The sequence below is a fragment of the Dipodomys spectabilis genome, unplaced genomic scaffold, assembly GCF_019054845.1.
Source record: "Dipodomys spectabilis isolate Male_0828 unplaced genomic scaffold, ASM1905484v1 ptg000188l, whole genome shotgun sequence".
Classification (NCBI taxonomy): Eukaryota; Metazoa; Chordata; class Mammalia; order Rodentia; family Heteromyidae; genus Dipodomys; species Dipodomys spectabilis.
The window spans coordinates 2,765,320-2,788,240 of NW_024870865.1; the positions used below are offsets into that span (position 1 = coordinate 2,765,320).

Consider the following 22,921-nt stretch of genomic DNA (forward strand, 5'->3'; position numbering starts at 1 on the left):
AGTATAGGAATGACTTAGATGCATGGAGATATGGGAGGGCCTCTGACAGGGTTGGAGTACAAGAAAAGAAAAAAGCAGGCAGGAGAGCAGCAGGCAAGTTCAGCTGCACTGAAACTGTGTGTGAAAGGCAGCAGGGCTGAGTCAATGGGGGCACATTGTGGGGAGTTTTGAAGGCCTGAAGCCTAGTAATGTTACTTTAGAATGAGAAGCGTGCTGGGCATGGTGTTTTCCCAGTTGTCTGGGAGGTGGAGGCAGGGGGGTCTTGAGTTCTCTGCCAGCTTGGGCAAAGTTATCTAGACCCTATCTCAAAATCAAAATAAAAACAAAAGACAGACACTTGTGGCTTATGCCTGTAATCCTGTTTACTCAAGAGACTGAGATCTGAGGATTGAGGTTCAAAGCCAGCCCGGGCTGGAAAGTCTGAGACTCTGATCTCCAATTAACCACTAGAAAACTGGAAGTGGTGCTGTGGCTCAAAGTGGTAGAGCACTAGCCATGACTGAAGGAGCTCAGGGATAGCACCTAGGCCCTGAGTTCAAGGCCCAAGACCAACAACAAAAAAAGGCAGGGAGTGGGGACTAGCTGTTCAGGAGATCTGAAGAATTGAGGTTGAAGGCCAGTCCAGGCAGAAAAGTTGGTGACATTACATCTCCAAAAAATAACCAGAAGAAAGCTGAGATGGAGGCATGACTCAAATGGTAGAATACCAGCTTAGTAAGCAGAAGGTCCTGAGTTCAAACCTCAATACTGCAATAAAAGGAGGGGGATAGCTACGGACTTAATAGCTCTAGTAGTAGAATGCTTGCCTAGCAAGTGTGAGGTCCTGGGTTCCATCTCCACACTATCCCAGTGGGGAATAGAGTTGTAGAATGAGAAGTAGAGCTCATCCTTTGGTGCAAGAGGACTATGTAACAACATTCACTACAGACAGGATGTGTAAGGGTGCTAAAGTTAACTGAGAGAGAGCATCAGAGAAGGAACGACATTGTCTAAAAAGAAATGTACTCTCACCAGGCACTGGTAGCTCACACCTGTAATCCTAGCTACTCAAGAGGCTAAGATCTGAGGATTGCTGTTCAAAGCCAGCCTGGGCAGGAACATCCATGAGACTTATCTCCAGTTAACCAACAGAAAATGGGAAGTGGTGCTGTGGTTCAAAGTGGTTGAGCACTAGCCTTGAGCTGAAGAGCTCAGGGATCACGCCCAGGCCCTGAGTTCAAGCCCCACAACCAACAACCAACAACAACAACAAAAGTACTCTTTACATGACTGATGTAACTGTAACCCCTCTGAACATCACTTTTAGAATTAAAAAAAAAAATTTTTTTTTTAAGTGCTAAAGTTCTGACAAAAGCTAAGTAGGAACTTTTTTTGTAACAAATCTTTCCATAATCTCATTTGGCATTATTTCTCATTAGATTGCAGTGGAAGTCACTGAGTCATTTGTGGACTATATCAAAACCAAGCCTATTGTATTTGAAGTCTTTGGCCATTACCAGCAGCATCCACTTCATCTGCAAGGACAGGAGCTAAGCAGGTATAGACCATAGAATCAGAGACTTCTGTTGTTACTGTTTGGATTTTTAGTTCTTCAATTGCTGCAGAACTCTTGATGGATTAAGATAAGTGGATAACAGTTTTATAAATTATCCTGTGTTTCCTCGTAGGAAATATAATCTTTTGCTAGCCATTTAGTCACTTATCTTATTTTTATTAGTCACTAATTTTAAATAGAGGAAGTTGAATTTTACCCAGATGACCTTGAATGCCATCTTTTTGTATGAAGAGACTTTGAATAGGGTAGAAAGTTGGGGATGGGGCTATAACATGACAAGTATGTTTGATTATTCCTCACAATCCCCTCAGCCTTATAAAGTGGAAGCTCACCAGGTGTCGGTGGTTCATGCCTGTAATCCTGGTTCCTCAGGAGGCTAAGATCTGACAATCGTGGTCTGAAGCCAGCCTGGGCAGAAAAGTCTCCATGAGGCTCTTTCCTATCCAATAACCACTCAAAAAGACTGGAAGTGGCACTGTGGCTCTACTAGTCTTGGGCATAGAGGCTCAGGGACAGCACCCAGGCCCTGAGTTCAAGCCCTACAACCAACCCCCAAAAAAGTAAAAGCTCTAAATGGAATTATTAAAATTGATGAGCTGGGCATGGTGGTGGTACCCACCTGTCATCACTGCACCAGGCACCGGGAGGCCCAGGCAGCAGACCTCAAGCTCAAGGGCAGCCTGGGCTCCATTGTGAGACCCTGTCTCAGAAAAACAAAACAAAACTGATGGAGAGAGCAGTGATGATGATGATTCAGTGACAGTGTCACCAGATTTCCTCCATGCTAACAGAATACGCTTCTTACTTCACTTGTTAGCCACGGTTCACAGGGTGACTTTTTAAAAATGTGTTATCTTGTTTCACTCTGTGGGATTATGTTGAGTATCTGATGCTGTGCCAGAGTCGGAAGTACACAGATCCGTTTCCTCACCATGATTTAAGCATGCCATTAATACCAACACCAAGTCTTTAGTCCTGAGGTTTATCTTTCTCTCTGCAGTCCACCTCAGCCATCTCGAAGGTTTTTCCCTCCTCCCATGCCACTCTCCAAACCAGGTGAGTACCAGCTACACAGAAGCTCTCTGTGCATTTGCTCCAAATAATCTCCAGAATTTTTTCCCCTCTTCTGTGTGTCCTCATGTGTCTCTTCCCCTCTTGTATTCATCTAACAATAACAGGAATTTTGGTTCCTGGTTTAAGATAGATGTCAGAAAAAAAAAAAAAAAAAGCATGTTTTATCTCCACCAGTTCTTTATTGCAGACGTTGACAATCTTCCTTTTCCTAAGCCTCTGTTCTGTAGGTACCTGCTCTCTCAGTGACTGGCCATTTCTTTGTATATTAAATTTGTTCTGCGTAGTCATTTATGTTTTTTTAATGTTTGGTTGACATATAATTGTGCATATTTGTGAGGCATGGTAGGATATTTTTACCTGATAGATAATGGGTAGTGCATGTATGTATAGCATAATCACCATCACTTTAAGCAGTTACTATTTCTTTATGGTAAGAACATCCGCCGGGCGCTGGTGGCTCACGCCCTAGCTACTCAGGAGGCTGAGATCTGAGGATCGCGGTTCAAAGCCAGCCCGGGCAGGAGAGACGGTGAGACTCCTATCTCCAATAAACCACCAGAAAACCGGAAGTGGCGCTGTAGCTCAAGTGGTAGAGCGCTCGCCTTGAGCTGAAGAGCTGAGGGACAGCGCCCAGGCCCAGAGTTCAAGCCCCACGACTGACAAAAAAAAAAAAGAACATCCAAATCCTGTCTCCTCACAATTTTGGAATAGGTGATACTCTATGTGATCATCCTCATGTTCTCTGCCATAGAACATCAGAACTTGTCCTATTCATTTACCTTATTTTCTTTTGCTTTGTATTTTTCACCCTTTTTCCTCATTGTCCACTTGCCACATTCCCACCCCTCCCTGTGCTTGTTTTCTCTTTTCTGTATTCCTCATCCCATTGGCCTTCAGACCATGAAAGAAAGATTGAGATGATTCGCTCTCTCATGTCTGGTTATGTGAATGTGCATGTGTTGGACACGTTTTCTGAGCACGCCAGTGTGCTTGCGTCCTCTGCGGTTGCCACCTTCCAGATCGAGGCTGATCCATTGCCGCCTCTTCTCTTTCTGCCACTTTCCAGCTGCCAGAGGGCACCCAAACGAGATGGTTAGTAGCTAAAGTAGCTCTCCTTAGATGTAGAACCAGCCTCAGGGCTTGTCCTAAGTCCTGACTCTGAACAAAGCGCTGATGTCTCTGTGTGCTCCTTGAGCTGAATATAGAGTCCAACACATTGTCAAGATTGTATCGCTTTTCCTTTAGAGAGATTTTAAGAAACTCCTTCTCTACCTGTGCTTCTTGCATAACACCCTAGTTAAGTGCTTCTAGTATTTGTTTAAATGTTATGCAGTAGTATTTGTGTGTGTGTGTGTGTGTGTGCACGCGTGTGCGCGTACAGTCCTGGGGCTTGAACTAGGGCCTGTCTCTGAGCTTTTTGACTGAAGACTAGTGTTCTACTACTTAAACCACAGCTACACTTATGGCTTTTTGTTAGTCAATTGGAGATAAGAGTCTCATGGACTTTCCAGGCCAGTCTGGCTTTGAAGTCAGAGCTCAGCTTCCTGTGTAGCTAGGATTATAGGTATGAGCCACTGGTGCCTAGCTTTTTCAGTAGTATTTTAATTTTGTTTGCTTGTTTTGGGAGGGTTGCTGGGGACTGAATATAGGGTCTTGTCCGTGCCAGACAAGCACTCTTCCACTGAGCTGAATCCCCAACCTTGTAGTATTTTCAATTTTGATATTTACTAATAGTTCGCTTTTGTTTGTTGCTTTGTGGGGTTTTTGTTTTCTGTTCAGCATGGGACTTGAACTCAGGGCCTGGGCACTGTCTGTAGGCTCTTTTTGCTCAAGGCTAGCACTCTACCACTTGGAGCCACAGCCCCACTTCTAGTTCTTTTTTTTTTTTTTTTTTTTTTTATGGTCAGTTATGGGGCCTGAACTCTGGGCCTGGGTGCTGTCCCTCAGCTCTTCAGCTCAAGGCTAGCACTCTACCACTTGCCACAGCGCCACTTCCAGCTTTTTCAGCTTATGTGGTGCTGAGAAATCAACCCAGGGCCTCATGCATGCAAGGCGAGCACTCTACCGCTGAGCCACCTTCCTAGCCCCCACTTCCAGTTCTTGAATGATTAATTTGAGATAAGAGTCTCACAGGGACTTTTCTGTCCAGGCTGGCTTTGAACCATGATCCTCAGATCTCAGCCTCCTGAGTAGCTAGGATTACAGGTGTGAGCCACCAGTACCTGACCTGTTGCTTTGTTTTTTTTGTACTGGGGATTGCCCACAGGCTTTGGCATTCTGGGCAAGAGTTCTATCTGAGATACACCCCAGCCTTTTGTTTGATTGTTTTGGTACTTACAGTTTTGGTTACTGAACATTAGGTGACTACCAGAGTCCAGAACTCTATTTTCTAGCATCACCAATGCATATGAAATTCAGCTGGGATGAATACTGGTAATAGGCTACACATTTGAATAATGCTATATGGGGGCTGGGAAGGTGGCTCAGTGGTAGAGCGCTTGCTTTGCATGCCAGAGGCCCTGGGTTCGATTCCTCAGCACCATGTAAGCAAAAAGAAAAAAGCCGGAAGTGGTGCTGTGGCTCAAGTGGTAGAGCGCTAGCCTTGAGCTGAAGAGCTGAGGGACAGTGCCCAGGCCCAGAGTTCAGGCCCCACGACCGGACCAAAAAAAATAAATAAAAATGAATAATGCTATATATAAACCTAATAAAACCTAGTTACATGTTGGTAGGTCTTCTTTGCCAAGATAACAGTCTATGTTGACCTATATTTTATAAGTTAAGGAAATACCTTAACCAAAGCCACATCAGCATTGCTAGGAATCCTTGGAACAACAGATCACTTAATAGATTCCTGCATTTACACAATACACAAGTGGTTTCACTCAACATTAGAATCAATTGGGGAAATTAAACCAAGGGAAGGGCTGTCAAACACGTGTGTACACACACATATACACAAATACATTTACTCATGCACACAAGACTGTCATTTGATTATTTGAGGTATGGTCTGGATCTCTTTTTTTTTTTTTTGGGGTCATGGGGCTTTAACTCTGGGCCTGAGCGCTGTCTCACAGTTCTTCAGCTCAAGGTTAGCGCTCTACCACTTGAGCCACAGCACCACTTCTGATTTTCTGGTGGTTTAATAGAGTTTCATGGACTTTCCTGCCTGGGCTGGCTTTGAACTATGATTCTCAGATCTCAGCCTCCTGAGTAGCTAGGATTACAAGTGTGAGCCACTGGCGCCTGGCTATATATATATATATTTTTTTTTTTTTTTTTTTTTTTTTTTTTTTGCAAGTCCTGGGGCTTGAACTGAGGGGCCTGAGTACTGTTCCTGAGTTTCTTTTGATCAGGCTAGCATTCTACCACTTGAGCCACAATGCCACTTCCACTTTTTCTCTAATCCTTTTTTTTTTTTTTTTGTACTGGAGTTTGAACTCAGGGGCCTGCACGTTGCAAGGCAAGTGTTTTACCACATAAGCCACACACCTAGCCCATTTTGTATTTATAGTTATTTTTCATATGGTTCAGACCAGCCTATCTTTGCCTCCCAAGTAAGTGGGATTACAAGGGTGAGCTACCATACCCAGCTGGGCTTTTCAGTGGCTCTTAGATGCAGGGAGGACTGGGAACCCGAGGTTGCAGGATGGTTTATCTCTCCAGCTCCACTGGAGCCCCGTGATATGCAAGGTTCTCCTCACTATCCCCCACATAGTTCCCATGTGATAGACACCATGCCACAAAATAAGGGATTCTGAAGTGTGAAGATCATTAGACTGATTTTGTGGCATATTTGCTTTGCACAAAACCTATTTTCTTGGGGCTGGGAAGGTGGCTCAGTGGTAGAGTGCTTGCCTTGCATGCCTGAGGCCCTGGGTTTGATTCCTCAGCACCACATAAGCAAAAAGAAAAAAACCGGAAGTGGCACTATGGCTCAAATGGTAGAGTGCTAGCCTTGAGCTGAAGAGCTGAGGGACAGCGCCCAGGTCCAGAGTTCAGTCCCCATGACCGGACCCAAAAAAAAAAAAAAACAAAATTATTTTCTCACTTTTGGAAACTTTGGTCTGAGAAGGGAAAATATTGAGTCTCCATATTGTTCTCTTAGTGAAAGGTGCTAGCATAGTTAATAACGTTTTTCTGGGTCTTCTGCAATGAAATCTAAATCCTCTGACCCTCTGCCCTCCTCAAATGTGTTTTTAAAAACTGCTATTAGAGAAGCTTATGCTTTTTGCTGAGTAAACTTGGGTCAGATCATTACATCTTGTAAAAAAAGAAATTTTTTTTTTAAGTTCCAGCTACCAAGTTGAATACCCTGAGCAAAACCAGCCTTGGCCAGAGCATGAGCAAGTATGATCTTCTGGTTTGGTTTGAGATCAGTGAACTGGAGCCTACAGGAGAGTAAGTCCAACTTTGCAACATGTTTCAACATTAGGATATGGAATTTTGAATTATTACCATCCAATTTCCAATTTTGAATTAAATCTTGGTGGGCTTGGTACTTTATGCCAGGGGACTGACTCTCCAGTATTAATCATTAGGTTTTCTTGTTGCCAATGTCAGCAAGGTGATGAGGACTGCACTTGGTTGTGATCAGGAGCAGAGCAGAGGTAACAGACTGTACAGAGCGTGGCCAAGGCACACATTTCTAATCACAGTGAGGAGATGGGGGCATGATGTGTCCCAAAGACCAAGTTTCCCCCCCCAGCATTGTTATTTTTCATTCTAGGGTCTGTGCTGGCCATTGTAGGATATTCTGTAGCATCCCTTCCCTCTACTTCAAGATGCACATAGCACCTTCCCTCTCTAGTCATGGCAACCAAAAATGCCTCTAGTTACTGCCACATAGCTCTCACATAATATTGTCACTGGTCAAGGTCCCCGCTGATGGCCACTGGCCTGGATTAATACGATCACAGAAGCTTGCTTGTCTTTATGAACTGGGCTAGAGTACATGATTAGTGTAATTACTGTTTGTGGTTGCTTTTAAAATACCTTTGGACAGACACAGTAGTGATTCTACTCCTGACATTGGCAGAGGCTGTATCAGTTCATGTAAAGGGCAAGCTATAATGTTCTATAACATTCTGTATATTTGCAGAAACCACCATTGCCTTCACCATTGAATGTGTATGAAGTCCCTACTGTAGGTTAAGAATGGCTCTGACGGGGCTGGGGAGGTAGCTAAGTGGTAGAGTGCTTGCCTTGCATGCATGAGGCCCTGGGTTCGATTCCCCAGCACCACATAAGCAAAAAGAAAAATGCCGGAAGTGGCGCTGTGGCTCAAGTGGTAGAGCGCTAGCCTTGAGCTGAAGAGCTGAGGGACAACGCCCAGACCCAGAGTTCAGGCCCCACGACCGGACCCCAAAAAAAAGAATGGCTCTGACAATCCTGTATGCAGTTGCCAATTGGTCAGCAGTGGAATTTGACTTTTCATAAACATTATGAGGGAGAGCTAGTTACAGTAATGGTTTTGCTGAATTAACTACTTTCTGGGTCTTAAAAACAAAACTAGAGCCTGGTACCAGTGGCTCAGGCCTGTAATCCTAGCTACTCAGGAGGCTGAAACCTGAGGATTACAGTTCAGCCTAGGCAAGAAAGTCTATGAGATTCTTATCTCCAATTAACCACCAGAAAACCAGAAGTGGTACTGTGGCTCAAGAGGTAGAGAGCTCACCTTGAGCTGAAGAGTTCAGGGACAGCGCCCAGGCCCAGAGTTCAAGCCCCACTACTGACAAATAAAATAAAACTAGCTAGAATCTGAAATGATCCATTTCTTATTTCCTGTTGACTGCTAGTGCAGTTATACATTATTAAGCAAAGGGTGGAGCTGGAACCACAGCCTATTCTAGCACTTCATTCTAGTATGCACAATGAGGTTATATGTGACACCTCAGCTAAGGTGTCATGTCAGTGTGATTAAATGCAACATGGGTGAGAGAAATAAGGAATTTAAGTTGCTATAGCAATCTTGGAAGGCCTCATAGATGCAGTCTCCCTGACTTCTGCATTTCTGTTTTTCTAGGTATATTCCCGCCGTTGTTGACCACACAGCAGGCTTGCCTTGCCAGGGGACATTTTTGCTTCATCAGGTACCAAAGCAGAGTAAAATAGTGCCTAGGGAGACCATCAAAAAGAGTTTAGAACCAGGTGCTATTGGCTCATACCTGTAACCCTCGCTACTCAGAAGGCCAAGATCCAGAGGATTGTAGTTCAAGGCCAGCCCAGACAAAATACATTTGTGAGACTAATTACAAAATAACCAGCAGTTACAAGGTGCTGGTAGCTCGCACCTGGAAGCCTAGCTACTCCTGCCTCAGCCTACTAAGTGCTGGGATGGTAGGCATGGACAGCTAAAAGTTCTTTTTTTGGAGGGTGGGAGAGGAAAACAAAAGGTCTTTATGATACCTGACTTATATAACTGTAACCCCTCTGTACATCACCTTTATAATAACAATATGCTTTTTAAAAATGAGGGTAGAGGGCTGGGAAGGTGGCTCTGTGGTAGAGCACTTGCCTTGCATGCCTGAGGCCCAGGGTTCGATTCCTCAGCACCACATAAGCAAAAAAAAAAAAAAAGAAAGAAAAGGAAAAAGAAAAAAAAAGCCGGAAGTGGCACTGTGGCTCAAGTGGTAGAGCGCTAGCTTTGAGCTGAAGAGCTGAGGGACAGAACCCAGGCCCAGAGTTCAGGCCCCACGACCGGACCCCCCAAAAAAAAAAATGAGGGTAGAAGATGACAGTTTCAATGGAGTACTTGAAATGTATGCCCCCCCCCTTTAATAAATCAAAAGTAAATTCAAAGCCTGTTATATTGGCACATGCCTGAAATCCCAGCACTGGGAGACTGACACAGGAGGATTCATTTTGAGGCTCGCCTGGGCTGCCTAGCAAGACACTGTCTCAACCAAACAAGTGAATTCACTCAGTGCTCAAAAATGTTTCAAAGCCAAGCACCAGTGGCTCACACCTGTAATCCTGGCTACTTAGGAGGCTGAGATCTGAGGATCTAGGTCCAAAGCCAGCCCAGGCAGAAAAGTGTAAGACTCCAATTAACGTCTCAGAAAAAGGCCAGAAGTGGCACTGTGGCTCAAGTGGTAGAGCACTAGATTTGAGCAAATAAAGCTCCGAGACAGCATTTTGGCCCCGAGTTCAAGTCCTGGGACCGGCAAAAAAACATGTTTCGGGGCCAGGTGGCCATTTTGCATCTCTCTTAAAACCACATCCAGGAATGTGGCTTAGTGGTAGAGTGCTTGCCTAGCATGCATAAAGCCCTGGGTTCCATTCCTCAGTACCACCTAAACAAACAAACAAACCAGAAGTGGTGCTGTAGCTCAAATGGTAGAGTGGTAGAGTGCTAACCTTGAGCAAAAGAAGCTCAGGGATAGTGCCCAGCCCCTGAGTTCAAGCCCCATTACTGGCAAAATAAAATAGAAACCACATCTATAGCTGACTATTGTTCAGTCCTTTGTTTAGAAGTGTAGATAGCTCTTTCCCTCCTCCTTCTCCTTCCGGCTCAACCGACATCAAACAACCTACAAGACACTGTTCCCCAGCTGAATGCCTCTCTTCCCTTACCCAGGGCATCCAGCGAAGGATCACAGTGACCATTATCCACGAGAAAGGAAGTGAGCTCCACTGGAAAGATGTTCGGGAATTGGTGGTAGGTGCGTACAACAGTCCGGCTCTTTAGCAGTGTCATTATTCCCCCCTTTGGAGTACAGGGAATGTGTAGAAGGTTGTTCTGGGCAGGTAGAGGCCTTGAGTTTCAAACTTGTCTTGGTTGGGAGAGCCACTCAGGATCTGTGCTGACCCCTGACCTCCAAAGACTTGAAGTTACACAGAGATTGGAAAGTCTCTTTTTGGCTTAATAACTCTATTTTGAATATGTCTGTCTTATGGTTCCTTTACCTTTTCTTCTAGGCCGGATTAGGAATAAGCCTGAGGTAGACGAAGCTGCCGTTGATGCGATCCTCTCCTTAAACATCATCTCTGCCAAGTCCCTGAAGTCCTCGCACAACTCCAGCAGGTGGGACTCTTAAGGAGTAGAATGGGTCAGCCCTTACTGGGGGTTGAAGGGGGAAATTAGACTCACTGTTTGCTGGGGTCTTCCCGTGTGAATGAGAACACAAATTCCCTCCTCATTCCAAAAAAAACCATATTTCTTCCCTTACCCACTCTGCTTTCCAAAAAGAAAGAAATGCCTGGAGGTTTGTGTATGTGATCAGCTACCTTTAGGGAATGGACCTGCTTTGTCCATGAGTAGAAAGACCACTTAAAACTCAGCACGCTCCCCAAGGGTTTAGAAGTACAGACTAGGGTCTGGGGATCTAACTCAGTGGTCAGTAACTAGGAAGAATAACTTGCCTGGCATGCTTAAGGCCCTGGGTTGGATCCCCAGTGCCACCATCAAAAAAAAAAAAGGAAATGTACAGAGTGATCAGACAAGTGAAATGGCAGCTGTGGAGAAAGGCTTTGCACTCTTCTTCCAAAGAACAGTGAAGCCTCTGGGTTTAGTACTTGCTTCTCATTTTCATTTTTGTGTAAAGTTGATCACTTAATATAATCTCTTACCCTCAAGATTGGCTGCTAACAGTAATAGATTTTTTTTTCTGGTCCTGGGTCTTGAACTGGGGGCCTGGGTTGTTGTTGAGCCTTTGTGCTCAAAGCTAGTGCTCTACTATTTGAGCCACAGAGCCACTTCTAGCTTTTTCTGAGTAGTCTCCTAGAGATTAGAGACTTGTGGACTTTTTTGCCCAGGCTGGCCTCAAACCATGATCCTTAGATCTCAGCCTCCTGAGCCACCAGTGCCCAGCTTTTATTTTGTTTTTTTCCTTAAACTATGTTTCTTTAAATTCCCTTTTATAATTAAGTGACAGCAGACCATGCATAAGGTTCAGATTAGATGGGAAGTGAGCCTCATGGGTTCCTTTATCCTGGCAGGTAAGCTGTTAGGTCATTGTTGCAGTGACTCCATATCCTCAAGTCAGAAGGGCTGGGAAACAGGAGCGGTGAGGGCTTCTCTGTGCTTCTATCGCCCCCGAAAAACTTGCTTTCACCTAGAAACAGAACAAAAAGCTTGGGCCAGAATTGATTTCTTTCCTTGTGCTACAGTTTTTCCTAGAAAACAGGAACAAATTTATGCTTGCTTTTTTACATGTAAGAGGAATTGGCAGGGGCTGGGGAACAGGAGGGAGATGGGGTGACAGAGGTAAAGAGGGGTGCATTGATCCTCCCTGAATAGAACTGAACAGTACAGTCTACATGACTCTCTCTCTCCAGAAAGTCATTTATAGTCAATGTCCACCAGGCCTTTATCATTTTCTTTGCAACTTGAAAAATATCTTAAATTTCCCTAGGATACTCACCAAAATATATCAGGAAAGATGGTGTTTGTTTGACTGAAATGCTGGTTGTGCCAAATTTGTGTATAGTAAAGTAACCTTGAGAAGTCCTTTGAGTCAAGCCCAAGTAGCAGCTCAGGGGCTGTAGGAAATGAGTTTGATTTTGTTATAAGAGTTAGTCTCGGGTCTGGGAAGGTGGCTCAGTGGTAGAGCGCTTGCCTTGCAAGCCTGAGGCCCTAGGTTCAATTCCTCAGCACCACATAAGCAAAAAGAAAAAAGCCGGAAGTGGTGCTGTGGCTCAAGTGGTAGAGCGCTAGCCTTGAGCTGAAGAGCTGAGGGACAGCACCCAGGCCCAGAGTTCAAGCCCCACGACCGGACCCAAAAAATCCAGCTCTTGCTCTAAGGTCAAATTCTTCTCTGTCTCTCCCCTTTCTCTCTCTTCTCTCCTTTTTCTCTCTTCTTTCTCTTTCTCCTCATACTCTTCTCTTCTTTCCTTTCTCTCTCTTCTCTTTTCTCCTCTTCTCTCCCCTCTTCTCCTCTCTTTCTCCTTTCTCCTCCACCTCCTCCCTGCCCCCCTCTCTTGTACTGGGGCTTGAACTCAGGGTCTCTCAGTCTAACTCTGCTTTTTAACTCACAGTTGGTGCTCTACCACTTGAGCCCTGGCTGTATTACCAGATTTTTTGGTAATTAATTTGGGATAAGAGTCTCAAGAACATTCTTGCCCAGGCTGACTTTGAACCACAATCCTTGGATCTCAGCCTCCTGAGTAGCTAGGAGTATAGGCATGAGCCACTGGTGCCTGGCTGTTTTTTAAACAAGTCAAAATTTCTAGATATTTTGAAAACATTCAGATAGTTTCATTGAAACTATTTCTTTTAGCCTTCATGTTTCATCGATATATTTAATGTTTAATTTAACTAGGTAATTATAATAATAATAATAAGCACAGCTGGGCACTGGTGGCTCACGCCTGTAATCCTAGCTACTCAGGAGGCTGAGATCTGAGGATCATGATTCACAGCCACCCTGAGCAGGAAAGTCCATGAGACTCTTGTCTCCTGTAAACCACTCAGAAAACTGGAAGGGGTACTGTGGCTCAAGCAGTAGAGTACTCAATTTGAGCTGAAGAGCTGAGGGACAGTGCCCAGGCCCAGAGTTCAAGACTGACAACCAGCAAAATAAATTAATTAATAAGAAAAAGAAGAAGCACAACTTTCAGAATGTAAGCAAGCAGATCAGTACTTTGGGGCTAATTGGGCATAAGGGACATCTTGCATGTGTTCAGATCTGGTATTTGAGTGAGGAGGAAAACATAGGTTTATAAAGTGCATTGCTAAGTGAGTATGGCTATAAGAGCACTTTGTTCTAGTTGGCTAAAGCTTAATGGTTTAAGTTGTATAGAACTTCTAAATTAGATGCATTGTGTATGTGTCTTAGAGGGCTTTTCTGGGACATTGATAATGGAGTATATATGATTGACAAAGACCATTGTTCATTTTCTTTCTAGTCCCATATTTTTGACTAATTAAGTTGGTTTTCCCTAGCTCCACAGCAACTTCTTACCATTCCCAGTACTAAGTCCTCACTGAAAGGGTCATTAATAGAGATGGATTCCATATTCCCTCCCCTGTCCAGCATGTACCTTAGTTGGAAGTCTCAGGAAATGGACCTTGTCACTGTAAGCCTGTATCACATTGTGTCCAGGGTTCTCAGTTAATTGTCCATTTGAATTCACTTTGATTATTAGCTTGTTTGTTTTATTTATATATTTTTTCTTTCCTACATCTCTCTCCTTTATTTTGGTTGTACTAACAAAAGCCTTTTCTATGTTTTTGCAGGCTCTTTCTTGATAAGGATATTCCTAGGTATTTTCTGTTTGCTTTCTTTGTACATAAAGATTCTAGTTTATCAGAATACTTTATGTCTTATGACCCCCTGATTGCTTTTTTATTTTAGTAGTTTATTCCCCATGTAAACCTAAGCTGTACCTAGAATAGAACAAAACCTTATTCTATGCTGAAAGACTGGTCTTAGGGCCCTGGGTTTTACAGATGTATGGATAGTTTCACATAAATTTTTTTTTTTGTCAGTCCTGGGGCTTGAACTCAGGCCTACACACTGTCCCAATGCTTTTTTTTTTTGGGGGGGGGGGGGCGGGGGTCCGGTCATGGGGCCTGAACTCTGAACTCTGGGCCTGGGCTCTGTCCCTCAGCTCTTCAGCTCAAGGCTTGTGCTCTACCACTTGAGCCACAGCACCACTTCCGGCTTTTTTTCTTTTTGCTTATGTGGTGCTGAGGAATCGAACCCAGGGCCTCATGCATGCAAGGCAAGCACTCTACCACTGAGCCACCTTCCCAGCCCCCAAAGCTTTTTTGTTCAAGGCTAGTACTCTGCCACTTAGAAACAGCTCCACTTTTGGTTTTCTGGTGGTCTCCAACCTGTCTGGGCTGGCTTCAAAACTCAATCCTCAGATTTCAGCCTCCTGAATAGCTAGGATTGAACGCATAAGCAACGTGTCCAGCACTTGTTTTCTTAGTGTCAGTAGTGGGGCTTCAACTCAGGACTTCTTGCTGTCTACTTCTTGCCTCCAGCTTTTCTGCGGGAGGGTAGTGCTCTACCACTTGAGTAACACCTTGACTCTGGCTGATTAATTAGATATAGGAGTCTCTCAAATTTGTCTGCTTTGGCTGGCTTCAAACTGATTCTCAGATCTCAGCCTACTGAGGTGCTAGGATTATAGATGTAAGCCACTGATGCCCAGCTGCTTTCTATTTTTTGTCTGCCCTTTCTCTTCAAAGCTTACAGGGTTTGTTGTGATGTAGCCTTGCAAATCCCTGTTTGCTTTCTTCTTTGTTTTGTGTTGTGTTTTGTTTTGTTGTCCTATGCCTTAGTAGAGAAAAGTTTAGCTATTTGGGTAGCTGCATCTGTAAGAAGTGTTTTCATATAGTTTTAAACATTTCCTTTTCCCGTAAAGTGTGCTTGTCTCATCCTTTGTTTGTCTTGTATTTTTGTTGTTCTTTTGTTTTAGTTTTGGGGGTTGGCAGTACTGGGGTATGAACTCAGGGTCTTGCTCCTGTTAGGTAAGCACACTGTCACTTGATCCACACTTCCAGTCATTTTTGCATTAGATTATTTTTTTCAGATAGTCTCAGGTTTTGTCCCAGTCCAAGCTTGGACAGTTATCTTCCTTCTCAAGCTTCCTTCATGACTGGGATGACAGGTGTGTGCTACCATATCCACGTTATTTTGTTGAAATGAGGTCTTCCTAACTTTTTTCCTGGATTGGCCTCAACCACAGTGAATCACTATCCTCTCAACCTTTGCCTCCAGAGTAGCTGAATCATAGACATGAGCCATCATATCTGGCCTTTCCCGTCTTTCTTTAATTTAGGGAAGAAAATGGAAGGGTTTTTGCCTGTCAAAATATGACAGACAATATATCCTGAAATGTTATATCTATGTTGGCTTTTTTTTTTTTTTGGTCATGAGGCTTGAACTCTGGGCCTGGGCGCTGTCCCTGAGCTCTTTCACTCAAGGTTAGCACTCTACCACTTTGAGCCACAGCACCACTTCTGGTTTTCTGGTGGTTCATGCAGATAAGAATCTCATGAACTTTCCTGCCAGGCTAGCTTTGAACGGTGATCTTCAGATCTCAGCCTCCTGAGTAGCTAGGATTACAGGCATGAGCCACCAGTGCCTAGCTATGATATAGACATAAGGAATTTACCTCTAAGTTTGCACACTATCCAGATCACATTTCAGAGGTTCTTCTAGTGAACTCCAGAGGACTCATGAAGGTGCTGTGGGGCTCAGTGGTGGAATGCACAGCTTAGCGTGTGGTTCCATTCCCAGCACTGAAAAAGCAAAAAGCTGTACCAGGAGGCCACCATGTAAGAAGTTGGTTTTAAAATTGTTCAAAATGAATAAATTGAAATGAGTACACACTTTAAACAGTTACCTTAAACCTATTTGTAACCCTGCACTCTCCTGCAGCTTGCTTTAGTAACATTGCTCAGCCCAGTCTCTGGTTTTGTTTTGGTTTGGTTTGGTTTTTTTGTTGCTGTGGTTCAGTCTTGGGGCTTGAACTCTAGGCCTGGGCGTGTCCCTCAGCTCTTCAGCTCAAGGCTAGCACTCTACCACTTGAGCCACAGCACCATTTCTGGCTTTTTCTGTTTAGGTGGTGCTGAGGAATGGAACCCAGGGTTTCATGCATGCAAGGCAAGCGCTCTACCACTGAGCCACCTTCCCAGCCTCTCAGCCCAGTCTTGTGTTATCTTACAATGCCCTTTCAATCAAAGCCACTTTTGCCTGGACACAGGTGGCTCAAGCCTATAATCTAGCCACTAGGAGGGTGAGATCTGAGGATCACAGTTCAGCCAGCGCAGGTAGATGAATCCACAAGGCTCAGCTCCGGTCTAATCACTCCAGAAATGGAAGCATGGCTGAAGTGATAGCGCACCAGCCATGATTGAAAAGGTCAAGCGAGAATGCAAGCAAGCTCCAGTGCCAACCAGCAAGCACATGCACACGCGCACACACACACACACACACACACACACACACACACACAGCTTTCTCTGCCCCTTTCCAGAGGAAGAAATATGAGAGAGAGAATATAACTGCTGATTACCATTGGAAATCTGGAAAAGGAAACATCATTTGGGAAGAATAAGGAGGAATGTAATGGGCAGGAAAGAGGGTGCTACAAACACCCCTCCCTGGTGAGCCAGGCGAGCTGTGTCTGCCTGTGGAGAGCTATGATGGTGGAGTGGGCGATGTCCCTGCTGGAGTTCTGAGAAGGGACGCACGGGCAGAGCTTGGAGTGGAACTGTGACCCTACCACCCACTGCAGTTTCACAGCATGCTTGGCCTGTGGTGTTTTGCCAGTGAAGAAAAACAGTTTGTGGATATATACTAAATTTAGCTATGGTTGCTTCTTAAATACAAGATTGATTTTCAAATTGATTTTAAATACAAAATTGATTTTCTGGTAAAAAGTAGTGTATGGTAGGTAGTTGGCTGACTCTGGTGTTAAAAAGTCATTCTCAGCCAGGTCTGGTGGCTCATACCTATAATCCTAGCTACTCAGGAGGCTGAGGTCTGAGGATCACAGTTCAAATCCAGCCCCAGCAGGAAAGTCCAGGAGACTCTTATGTCCAATGAACCACCAGCAAAACCAGAAGTGGCACTGTGGCTCAAGTGGTAGAACATTTCCCTTGAGCTGAAGAGCTAAGGGACAGCATCCAGAGTTCAAGCCCTACAACTGACAAAAAAAAAGAAAGAAAAAGAAAAATCATTCTCTTTTACTGAAATACCAGCTTTTGTTCTTTCATTCAAAACAAGATTCTAAATACTTCAATTCTATCTGTTCCAACCATATTTCTTTGTGAGATTTAGGTCTCTGATGATGGAAAGAGTAAAGCTTGCAAATGACTGGGTATTGGTTTCTGGCACTCGTAATTGACAGACATCGCAGCTTACCTGGTCTTTCCCTTTCCTTTAGATGGTGTCCACACTCGCTCTTCTCACTCTTTTAATGTTCATGGAGGCTTGTTTAAAAAGAAAAAGGAAAAAAGACTGTAGCCAGTGAATGCCCCTTGGTGATGAGTGTGGCGAGTGGATGGTGCCTCGCTTTCCCCTGGGAGATGAGGCTCCTCTGGTGTTACACTGTGGCGGGTAGAACGTTGGTGTTGGCCTAGGAGGCTCTAGATCCCTGAGAGCAGCAATGCATGGAGTAAGGGAATGCCAACTTCTTCTTTTTTTTTTTTTTTTCTTTTGCCAGTCCTGGGGCTTGAACTCAGGGCCTAGGCACTGTCCCTGACCAGATTCTCTGTGCTCAAGGCTAGCACTCTACCGCTTGAGCCACAGTGCCACTTCTGGCTTTTTCTGTGTATGTGGTACTGAGGAATGGAACCCAGGGCTTTATGCATGCTAGGCAAGCACTCTACCACTAAGCTACATTCCCAGCCCTGAATGACTAACTCTTTCTTGTCTTCCTGACTTCAGGACCTTCTATCGTTTTGAGGCAGTGTGGGACAGCTCCCTGCATAACTCCCTTCTTCTGAACCGAGTGACGCCCTATGGAGAAAAGATCTACATGACCTTGTCCGCCTATCTAGAGGTGAGGAAACTCAGCACTTCAAGGACTGAGAACAACCAGCCTTGAGCAGCAGCCAAATTATGGACGAAACAGTGAAAAGTAGACTAGTTTTCTTTTCCTTTCTTTCTTACATCCTTAAATGACTTACATGATTATACTTTCTGCATGTTCTGATTGTATTAGATTCTGTTCCTAAACTATCAGTCAAATGATCCTTTTTTTTTTTGGCCAATCCTGGGGCTTGAACTCAGGGATTGGGAGCTGTCGCTGAGCTTCTTCTTTTCCTTTTTTTTTTTTTTTTTTGCCTGTCGTGGGGCTTAAACTCTGGACCTGGGCACTGTCCCTCAACTCTTCAGCTCAAGGCTAGCACTCTACCATATGAGTCACAGCACCACTTCCTGTTTTTTCTGCTTATGTGGTGCTGAGGAATCGAGCCCAGGGCCTCATGCATGCGAGGCAAGCACTCTACCACTGAGCCATTTTCCCAGCCCCCTGAACTTCTTTTGCTTGAGGCTAGCACTCTATTGCTTGAGCCACAGAACCACTTCTGACTTTTTCTTTTTTTTGGGTCCAGTCGTGGGGCCTGAACTCTGGGCCTGGGTGCTGTCCCTCAACTCTTCAGCTCAAGGCTAGCACTTCAGCCACAGCACCACTTCTGGCTTTTTTTTTCTTTTTGCTTATGTGATGCTGAGGAATCGAACCCAGGGCCTCATGCATGCAAGGCAAGCGCTCTACCACTGAGCCACCTTCCCAGCCCCACTTCTGACTTTTTCTAAGTAGTTTATTGGAGTTAAGAATCTTACAGATTTTCCTGCCTGGACTCAACTTCTAACTGATCCTCAAATCTCAGCCTCCTGAATAGCTAGGATCTAGCTGCCAGCACGTGGCCCAGTCACCATTCCTGGAAAAATGCAGGAGTTTAAGAAAATTACCCATTTGCATGGTTGTGATGGAGCTTGGTAGTGCTTTCACAGCACAGACCCTGGCGCTGGCCTGCCTTAAGTTCAGTTTCTTGTTCTGCCTCTTACTGCCTCTATGTTGTTGCATTAGCTTTGTGCCTATTAAAAAGAGTTAATAGGGTTTAAGTAGCATTTAATCTTAGAGGAAAATAAGTAATCTATCACATGCACCAACTGACCTTGCATTTATTGTTTGTTGAATAGCGACTGACATCATTGGTAGAAGGGAAACCCTCCTATCTCACATCTGAGACTAGCTTTGCAAATTCACTGTGGCAAGCCTTCAGCCCCAGTACTATGTCTGCATTTACTCAGCTGCACTCTTACCTTCTTTCAGCTGGATCATTGCATCCAGCCAGCTGTCATCACCAAGGATGTGTGCATGGTCTTCTATTCCCGAGATGCCAAGATCTCACCACCACGCTCTCTGCGCAGCCTCTTTGGCAGTGGCTACTCAAAGTCACCAGACTCGTAAGTTTAGCTTCCAGTTTCTTTGCCCATTACAACAGAATCAGCTTGCTGCTCTTAAACCATGTGGGAAATGGAGTGACTCACATGCTGGCATTTAATAAAATTGATGGGTGGATGGATGAGTTAGTGAAGGCAGGAGGAATGTTACATAATGAACACTTCTGGAAACAGTTTTGCAAGGACCAATTGATGCCCTTAATATTTATTATAGATTACCATTGGAGTTTTGTTCTTAAGATGCATTATGCCCATTTAAGACATTACACGAAAGCCGGGCGCTGGTGGCTCACGCCTGTAATCCTAGCTACTCAGGAGGCTGAGATCTGAGGATCACGGTTCAAAGCCAGCCTGGGCAAGAAAGTCCGTGAAACTCTTATCTCCAATAATCTACCAGAAAACCAAAGTGGCGCTGTAGCTCAAGAGGTAGAGCGCTAGCCTTGAGCTGAAGAGCTGAGGGACAGCGCTCAGGCCCAGAGTTCAAGCCCCGTGACCGACCAAAAAAAAAGACATTACATGAATATGTCAACAAGAATAGTATGGAAAAATGAATAATGATAAAACAAGAATTTTCTGTTACTGTGACCCAATGGAAGAGTTGCTCCCTTCCTTATCGCCGTCCCCGCGGCTTACTGTGTATCAGTTTGCTCCGGTCAGTCTTTTCCCCTTATCCCCTATGTCCTTTGGTAAGAAAAGAATTTTTAGTTTATACATCTGTACTTAAATTTTTTCTATTCATCATCCTATTTTATTCATTCTGTTGAAATAGTAGTAGTCCAAAGATTAAGCAAAGACAAACTACAAGTTTGGAGTAGGAAAAAAGAAATGCTGGCCATGATACCTGAGAGTGCGTTGCAGCCCCTGCAGAGGAGACAGAGGGGAACTGTTCCTGCTCTTCTGCTATAAGGAAATTAAGCAGTTGTTCCATTTTATTTTCAAACAGTAATCGGGTCACTGGAATTTATGAACTCAGCTTATGCAAGATGGCAGATACAGGTAGTCCAGGTAAGCTGTTAAGAATAGAGGAGGTGGGGGGTAGGGGAGGAGGCTGGGAAGGGATGTGAAGGGTAAACAAAGGAGGAGGCTGCAATGCTTGATAAGAAATGTATGCATTATCCTGCCCATGTAATTGTAACCCGTCTGTACAATATGTTCACAAAAAAAAAATTAAATTAAATTAAAAAAAAAAGAATAGAGGAGGTGATATTATTATATCACTTGCTTCATAGATACTGAAAAAATCCAAAACTGTAGTGTGCCCATGTAGGATAGATATTTTCTTTTTCTTTTCTTTCTTTTTTTTTTTGAACTCTGAACCTGTTAATTGGCTTTTGCTCAAGGCAAGCACTCTACCACTTGAGCCAAAGCACCACTTCCAACTTTTTTGAGTGGTTTATTGGAGATAAAAATCTCACAGACTGAAAGTGATGCTGTGGCTCAAGTGTAGAGCGCTAGCCTTGAGCTGAAGAACTGAGGGACAGCACCCAGGCCCAGAGTTCAAGCCCCATGACAGACAAAGAAAAAATCTCACAGACTTTCTTGATTGAGCTGGGTTTGACCCTAGATCTTCAGATTTCAGCCTCCTAAGTAGTTAAGATTACAGATGTGAGCCACTGGTACCCAGTGGTATTTTTCTTACCAAAGAAAACTATTTTAGAAACTGTTTTTACTGACAAACCTGTGGTGGTGATGGTAAGGTGCAACATTGTTTAATTTTAAATAAGGTGATTATCAAAGTTTTACCAAATAAAATGTGAGATATTAAATTTTATAAGAAATTCGAGGGGGGGCTGGGAAGGTGGCTCAGTGGTAGAGCGCTTGCCTTGCATGCATGAGGCCCTGGGTTCGATTCCTCAGCACCACATAAGCAAAAAAGAAAAAAGCCGGAAGTAGCGCTGTGGCTCAAGTGGTAGAGCGTTAGCCTTGAGCTGAAGAGCTGAGGGACAGCACCCAGGCCCAGAGTTCAGGCCCTATGACCGGACCCCCAAAAAAAGAAAAGAAAAGAAATTCGAGGCCAGGTGCCAGTGGCTCACACCTGTAATTGTAGCTACTCAGGAGGCTGAGCCCTGAGGATCGCTGTTCAAAGCCAGCCCAGGCAGGAAACTCCATGAGACTCTTATCTCCAATAATAAACCACTCAGAAAACCATAAGTGATGCTGTGGCTCAAGTGGTAGAGGGCTCACCTTGAGCTGAAGAGCTGAGGGACAGCGCCCAGGCCCAGAGTTCAAGCCTCATGACCGACAAAAGAAAAAAGAAAAAGAAAAGAGATTCTAGTGAATTAGAGTGAATTTGATTTGGAAAATTTTATAATTATTCCTCTCGCCATAACCCAAGGATAAGTTGGCAATTTAACATAACAGAAATAGTATCAGCTTCCCCTGGGACATTGTTAGAAATTCAAATTCAGGGCTAAGGAAATAGCTTAATGGTGGAGCACTTATCTAGCAGGTATAAGAACCTGGCTCTGAATATCCATATACACAACATTATAAAAAGAAAAAACAGCGTTGGGAATGTGCCTTAGTGAAAGAGTGCTTGTGTAGCATGCATGATCAATTCTTCAGTACCACATAATGGAAAAGGCCAGAAGTGGCGCTGTGCCTCAGGTGGTAGAGCGCTAGCCTTGAGCGAAAGAAGCTCAGGGACAGTGCCCAGGCCCTGAGTTCAAGCCCCAGGATTGGCACCAAAAAAAAAATTGAAAAGGAAAATGCTAGGTGCCAGTGGCTCACACGTATAATCCTAGCTACTCAGGAGGTTGAGATCTGAGGATCACGGTTCAAAGCCAGCCCGGGCAGGAAAGTCTGTGAGACTTATCTCCAGTAAACCACTAGAAAACTGGGAGTGGCGCTGTGGCTCAAGGGGTAGAGCTCTCGCCTTGAGCTGAAGAGCACAGGGACAGCACCCAAGCCCAGAGTTCAAGCCCCATGACCGACCAAAAAAAAAAAGAAAGAAAAGGAAAAACTTTAGTGATTTGCAGTGGGAGAAAGGTAAGAATTTTATTAATAAGGAAAACTTTTAAAACACGTTCCTTAGATCTTGAGACCAAACTTAAATTGTCACATATAATTAGTAGTGTGTGTGTGTGTGTGTGTGTGTACGCACGTGCACACGCGTGTGTGTACGCATGTGTGTGCATGCCAGTACTGGGGCTTGAACTCAAGGCCTGGATGCTGTTCCTGAACTTTTTTGTGCTCAAGACTAGCACTCTACCATCTGAGCCACAGCTCCACTCACAGCTTTTTGGTAGTTTTTTGTTTTTTTTTTAATATTTTACTGGAGATAAGAGTCTTACAGGTTTTCCTGCCTTGGCTGGCTTTGAACCTCACTCCTAAGATCTCAGCCTCCTGAGTAGGATTATAGGTGTGAGCCACCAGCACCTGACTTAATATTTTGTTCTAACCAATTTAGGTGGGGGGGAGGGGT

General features: G+C 44.3%; 1 protein-coding gene across 2 annotated transcripts in view; it reads left to right on the forward strand.

Moving 5' to 3' along the window:
• The window catches only part of Kif1b (kinesin family member 1B), a 152,246-nt gene that overhangs the window by 117,069 nt on the left and 12,256 nt on the right, over nucleotides 1–22,921 (forward strand). For both annotated transcript variants that reach the window (XM_042695678.1, XM_042695675.1), the window contains 9 exons: nucleotides 1,419–1,537; nucleotides 2,556–2,611; nucleotides 6,922–7,030; nucleotides 8,655–8,721; nucleotides 10,209–10,293; nucleotides 10,550–10,655; nucleotides 17,977–18,091; nucleotides 19,367–19,500; nucleotides 20,441–20,502. In XM_042695678.1, coding sequence (XP_042551612.1) covers nucleotides 1,419–1,537; nucleotides 2,556–2,611; nucleotides 6,922–7,030; nucleotides 8,655–8,721; nucleotides 10,209–10,293; nucleotides 10,550–10,655; nucleotides 17,977–18,091; nucleotides 19,367–19,500; nucleotides 20,441–20,502 — 853 coding nt within the window. The remainder of the gene's footprint in view (nucleotides 1–1,418; nucleotides 1,538–2,555; nucleotides 2,612–6,921; nucleotides 7,031–8,654; nucleotides 8,722–10,208; nucleotides 10,294–10,549; nucleotides 10,656–17,976; nucleotides 18,092–19,366; nucleotides 19,501–20,440; nucleotides 20,503–22,921) is intronic.